Below are 6,518 nucleotides of genomic sequence, written 5' to 3'. Positions count from 1 at the left end.
TCTGTGGTCCTCCCTGGGCAGTCGATCTCTGTGGTCCTCCCTGGGGAGTCTATCTCTGTGGTCCTCCCTGGGCAGTCGATCTCTGTGGTCCTCCCCGGGCAGTTGATCTCTGTGGTCCTCCCTGGGGAGTCGATCTCTATGGTCCTCCCCGGGCAGTCGATCTCTGTGGTCCTCCCTGGAGGAGTTGATCTCTGTGGTCCTCCCTGGGCAGTCGATCTCTGTGGGGATGTGCTGGGCAGGTCCTTCTGTGTCTCACACCCATGCTTCCTCCTTGTAGTGGAAGGCATTTATCTCCATGGCTCATTTCCTCTACCCCAGCCTTCTTCCCCACAGTAGCAGGTAGGGTCATCTAAAATGCGGGCCATATTATGCTATCCCGTTTTTTTTTTTTTAATATAAAAACCAAACTCACTGATGGCCATTTCTCTAGCCTCTTCATTCAGTCACATTGATGACTTATCCCCCTCCCCTGGACTAGAGGCTCATGTGGCAACATGTGCATCTTCATCCCTGCCCTGAAGCCACACTGCTCAGAGCTCCTTTCTTAGGATTCTGTGATTCCTATTTCTTTGGGACAGTGATGGGACATTCCCTTGCTCGTGTGTGTGTGTGTGTGTGTGTGTGTGTGTGTGTGTGTGTGAAGTCTCCCTGTCATGTGGACACTCATGTGAAGTTAAAATTTGAACTGAATTTTAATTTGGCAAGTCTTAAATACAAAGGCTTGTGAAGGCTTGGTGGGAGCCAGCTAGGTTGGTTTCTGTTGATGCCTGTTGCTGATTTGTTTCTAGAATACTCTGAAATGATCACAGAGTTCCTGGGGATTGGCTTGAATGTGGCTTGTAGCTGTGGCCTAGCTGTGTCGTAAAATGTGATCTGAGACAGAGCTTGTTTGAAATTCATTGAGGTTGTTTGCTGTGTCGGTATGCCAGAAGTTTGCTCATTCTCAGAGTCAGTTTTAACACATGCCATTTGAACTGCAGGGATATTATTAAGATTCATCCTAGCCTTGCTGTTAGACTGCCCAAGTAAGTAAATCTTTGTGATCAGGTCACCAGAACACCGTTTGGCTGTTTACCTAGTGACTGAAAGGCCAGAGTCTCTGCCAAAGGAGCCATTTGGTTCCCTTTGGGTACTGACTGTGCCTTTGTGTTTTTCTCTGCAGTGGAATCTGAGAAGTCCATCATGTTCTGTTGTCTCCTCACCATGACCCCTCGCCTTTCATTTCTAGATCAGACGGAAAGGGGAATGGCTCTACTTGTTAAAGCTGTTCCTGTGGTTGAAGTCTGAGAAACGAGAGCATTTCCACCTTCACCTCCTCAGCAGCGAATGGATCCTGGCAGAGCCCAGTAGAGCTCTAACCTGGAATTCTTACTTTTTTTTAAAGCTACAACATTAGTAAAAGAATTTAAGATAGATCAAACATTTCCTTAGGTCTCAGTACTATGATTGAAATGGGTCCTCTGGGCAGTGTGTCTGATAGGTACTGAGCAGGAGGAAGAGCAGAGAGATGAGAGGGAGTTCGGATGTTGTAAGTGTGGGGTGTCTTGGTGAGTAATTCTGTGACAGGGCCAAGAGCGCTGTACTGAAGGAGACCATCGAGTCCTGAGTGGAGACCTACAGTGGCCAGGGAAAGCTCTGGAAGCACAAAAGCCCCAGGTCCATCTCGCCTGGACCCTCTGTCCTGGCTGCTTGGGGATCAGCACTGAAGTGTTAAGCAGCTCAGTCAACTGTGAGATGGGAGAGCCAGGGAAAGGCATTGTTGTAGGGAGACAGGAAGGCTTGAGCTGCGCTTCCTTTCCCCACATTTGCTGGTAAATTGAGTCTGACTTAACCTTTACACTTAACTAGCCAAACTGCCGAGAAACATTTAGCTACTTGGCTTTTGTGAGGCCCATTTTCCTTATCCATAAACAAGGGAAAGCAGTCTGTGGTGTGGGGCTGGTACATCCAGTGAGACACTGTGTGAGATATTCTATCACAAGGCAACCTCACTAGTTAATTGTCTTCTTGCAAATCAGTTATCTGTTTTCTAGCAGAGGGGCAAATCCTTTGTATCCAGTAAGTCAGAGGTAGGCTTCTCCAGACCACCGGATCCAGTAAGGGTTAGCGGAGTCTTCCCTGCAGCTGTCCCTCAAGAACGGAGATGTGAGGGTGGCCACATAGGTTGACCAATTGATCTGCTTCTGGTGAACTAATTAGGGTAGGATGGCATCTAACCAACCAGAAGATATGGCTTTAAATAGTAAGATATGTATGTATGTGTGTATGTATGTATGTATAAGACAGAGTTTCTCTGTATAATAGCCCTGGCTCTGCTGGAACTCGCTCTGTAGACCAGGCTGGCCTTGAACTCACAGAGATCTGCCTGCCTCTGCTTCCTGAGTGCTGGGATTATAAGTGTGCACCACCCTGCTCTTCATAAGAAAATGTTTTAAAAGAGATTACTCTGGACTGGGAAGATAGCTCAGTCCTAAGGTGCTTGCCCAGCATGTATAGGTTCTGAATTTCATCCCTGCTTCCTGCTCTATGCTTATATAGACACCTAAACACATGGACACACGTGCACATGTGCATATACACATACACATGTGTACACACAGACAATTCTATTTTGACAACTTAATGATATCAATTAAAGTTGTTTTGTTGTTAACCATACCTTTTTTATTCATGCCCCCAGGGAAGGAAAAACGTGCAGGATAGTGCGAGTGATGGTGAGATCCCCAAATTTGATGGCGCTGGATACGATAAGGATCTGGTGGAAGCCCTGGAGAGGGACATTGTGTCTAGGAACCCTAGCATTCACTGGTGAGAGTCTTGAATTATAGTAGAGAAGAAAAGAAATCATAAGGGCGGGTTACTATGATTTGTCTCACCCTGCCTCCATTTCCTGATAATGCCTTTGTCTGCAATAACAGCTCTGTCAGAATCTAACAAAGGAAACTTTACATGTTAATTTACTGTTGACATGCTGACAAAGTTTGCTAGCCGCATAGCATGTTCAAATTAATAACCCAGTATGCTTTCACTGGTCATTTTTAATAGTAAGTATTAGAATACAGTTTTAATATAAAAATAATTTTGTAAGTAAATGAATTTGAAGTAATTTAGCTTTGACCATAAATCAGAGGTGTCCCTCGAGTAATCATGCAACTGTTCTCTTCTCTCAAAGGGATGATATAGCAGATCTGGAGGAAGCTAAGAAATTGCTCCGGGAAGCTGTTGTCCTTCCTATGTGGATGCCTGACTTTTTCAAGGGGATTAGAAGGCCATGGAAGGTGAGTTGTCTGACAGACTTGAAGTGGGGATGCTTGCGTACCGAAGGGCAGCTCTGCTGTGGATCAGTGTGCATTGGACAGCTCACATTCCCCTCCACTCCTGGGTGTGAATTTGTGTTGAGATGCGCTGCAGCCACATGGGAAGAGAGATGGGCTTAGAGCTGCCACACTGCCACCTTCAAAGTCGTGCTTCAGGTGCTGAGCTGGAGGTTAATTTTAAGAACTTTTGGATGTCTCTTTCTGTAAATAAGTTAAGCAAATTCTCTCTCTCTCTCTCTCTCTCTCTCTGTGTGTGTGTGTGTGTGTGTGTGTGTGTGTGTGTGTGTGTGTGTGTACAGGTATGTGCATGTGAGGGCAGGTGCTTCTAGAGGTCAGAAGAGGCACTGGATCCCCTGGAGCTGGAGATAAAGGGGGTTGTGAGATGCCCTCTATGGATGCTGGGAACTGAGCTCAGGTCTTCTGCAAGAGTACCACATTCTCTTTACCACTGAGCCATCTTCCCAACCCAGAAGGGTCACTCTAAGTACTCCACAGAATTACAGGAATGGCTCCCATTGGGTTCAAGAAAGGCTCTTTCTGAATGTATGAGAAGGCTCTTTGCTGCCAGGGCGATCATTTTCTCCTCCCTTTCTTCCTTCTCCTTCCTCCTTGCTCCTTACCTTTTGTTTTAGCAGACAGTGTTTCTCTGTCGTCCAAGCTAGTCTCCAACTGTGCACACTGCCCATGTGACAGGATTATGGGTGTGAGGCACCGTAGCTGCTCAGCCTGTCTTTTATGAGCTTATCTCTGGCCACTGCTGACCTGAAACACCTGGAGAAATCATTTTCATTATTTTCTTGTTCCTCTTGCTAAGTGCACTGATCTCACCATGACAACTGAGTTTATATTTTAGGGGTATCCTTGTGTACAGCTGCATTGACAGTTGATGCTAGTTATTGGGAAACATTTAAATCTAGTATGTTGCTTACTTAGCCTTTGGATTTTCAGGGTGTGCTGATGGTTGGACCTCCAGGGACTGGGAAGACTATGCTAGCCAAAGCAGTTGCCACTGAATGTGGGACAACCTTTTTCAACGTCTCCTCCTCTACCCTGACATCTAAATACAGAGGCGAATCAGAGAAGTTGGTCCGTCTGTTGTTTGAGATGGTAAATGTACCATGTTTTGATTTCCAAATGCTGTTTGTCTGTCTGGGTCTATGATTTCTCATATCCAGGTCTTTGCACCTTGTGATCTGAATGAGCAGTGTGGGCATTGTACTGGCTGGGATCCTTGGTGTGTCTGCAACATAGCTTTCTCTATGAGATGAAAACAGGTCCTTTGGTACCCTGTCCAGGGAAGGTGATTGGCAGTTTGGATGTCCAGTGTACTGATGGGATAGAAGACTTGAAGAAACCTAGCTAGAGACAGATCTGACATTAGATACTGATTTATTTAAAATTGCTTCCAATAAAGACCACCCCCCCCCCCCGTGAAAGTTTCTAATCATAAAACTAGAAAGAATAGTCAGGTATGGTAGTGTATGCCTTGGGAGGCAGACAGGTGGATCACTTGAGTTTGAGGCCAGTCTGGTCTATATTGCTAGTTCCAGGCCAGTCAGGGCTACATAGTGAAATCTGTCTCAAAATAATAATAAATAAAAAGTAGAAAAAAGCAATAACTATCTATGTATCTTTCACCCAGCATCACCAGCTATGTGAGTTTTATCTTTGGACTGCCTTTTCCTGAAATGTTTGTCAGCAATAAGATTGTGGGAACAATTTGATGGACAAAAATTGTTGCTTTCATTTGCCACTGTCTTAGAATACAACAGTTTCTTTAAAAATACAGAGTGCTTTATGAGCTTGCTGAATGATCACTTTAAAATGTTTCCACCAAGGCTAGGTTCTACGCCCCCACCACGATCTTCATTGATGAAATAGATTCCATCTGCAGTCGAAGAGGAACGTCTGACGAGCATGAAGCGAGTCGCAGAGTCAAGTCTGAGCTCCTCGTCCAGATGGACGGTAACTGACATTAAAGACTGTCCCCACCATCACCCCCTTCAGCCATGGATGACTCAGTGAGCCAGCAGGAGGCAGCTGGGGTTTATCTTTAATCACTTGCTTTTCACCCACTTGTTCGTGCTTCTTAAGGACTCATTAATCATGCACCAGGTTCTAGATTATGAAGCAAAGGAGTGCTCTGGCCACCAAGGAGTTTGCTGGTAGAGCCAAGGCTCTGAAGGTGTGACTGGGAGTCCCTGGGCCTTTAGACCACTGGAGGGCCCTACTTAGTACTTAGGAGGCAGAGGCAGGCGGATCTCTGAGTTTGCCAGTCTGGTCTGTAAAGCAAATTCTAGGACAGCCAGGGCTATACAGAGAAACCCTGTCCAGAAGAACCAAAACAAAAGTCTTCTAACTAAGACTTGGGAGGTTTTGAAAACTATGCTTATTTTTTCATTAAACATACCATTTATCTTAATTTGATGAGTCATGGAGTCTTATGTTTACAATGAATTAATACTTTGAACATTCTGTCTACTGATATATCTACTTATGGTGCTGAGACCAGAACTTGGAGCCTTGTGTCTGATAGATGAGCACAACTAAGCCAATATCCCAGCCTTTCTGTGTTTTGATTTCTAATGGAAAATGCTGATAGACATACTGCACACGATGATGGCTCTTTAGAGTTCCAGGAATGTCTAAGAGCATCAAAGGTCTTGAGACCAAAACCTTTGAGATCAGCTGCTACACCAGAGGCAGAGTGCTGACCAAAAGTCACACAGTGGTCCTTCTGCAGCAGAAGGGAACTTTGGGTGTGGAGTCACAGTGGTCAAGGTGGGAGAGCTGCAAAGATGGAGGCAGAGAGGCTTCGACACATGGCTAGAATTGCCCAAAGAGGAAAAGCATTTGGGAAGCCATGAAGAAGAGTTAGGGGCCTAGCACTTCTTTAGAAACAGCTCAGTCTGGTATTTGTGTGGCAGACAACAGGCAATTTAAGCAATCCACAGGAGAAGATAAAAATGTGTCTAAAATATCCAGCAAGTGTTGTTTCTTATCATTTACCAGCTATGGACTCAGTGGCTTAGTCACTGTTCTGTTGCTGCGAAGAGACATCACTATCAAGGCAACTTACAAAAGAAAGCATCTGACTGTGGGCTATTACAGTGCCACAGGGATAGTCAGTATCATCATGGTGGGGAACCTGACAGACATAGTGCTGGGAAGAGAGAGAGAGAGAGAGAGAGAGAGAGAGAG

The 6,518-nt window shown here is 45.3% G+C and overlaps 1 protein-coding gene across 4 annotated transcripts in view; it reads left to right on the top strand.

Annotated features, from left to right (window-relative positions):
- The window catches only part of Katnal1 (katanin catalytic subunit A1 like 1), a 59,640-nt gene that overhangs the window by 32,620 nt on the left and 20,502 nt on the right, over positions 1-6,518 (top strand). For all 4 annotated transcript variants that reach the window (XM_026785048.1, XM_026785034.1, XM_026785042.1 and 1 more), the window contains exons 5-8: positions 2,681-2,808; positions 3,173-3,278; positions 4,266-4,424; positions 5,156-5,282. In XM_026785048.1, the coding sequence (XP_026640849.1) occupies positions 2,681-2,808; positions 3,173-3,278; positions 4,266-4,424; positions 5,156-5,282 (520 nt within the window). The remainder of the gene's footprint in view (positions 1-2,680; positions 2,809-3,172; positions 3,279-4,265; positions 4,425-5,155; positions 5,283-6,518) is intronic.

Source organism: Microtus ochrogaster, chromosome 2 (assembly GCF_000317375.1).
Source record: "Microtus ochrogaster isolate Prairie Vole_2 chromosome 2, MicOch1.0, whole genome shotgun sequence".
Taxonomy (NCBI): Eukaryota; Metazoa; Chordata; class Mammalia; order Rodentia; family Cricetidae; genus Microtus; species Microtus ochrogaster.
The sequence above is the reverse complement of the archived record's forward strand: the minus strand, read 5'-3'. Positions and strand labels throughout refer to the sequence as shown.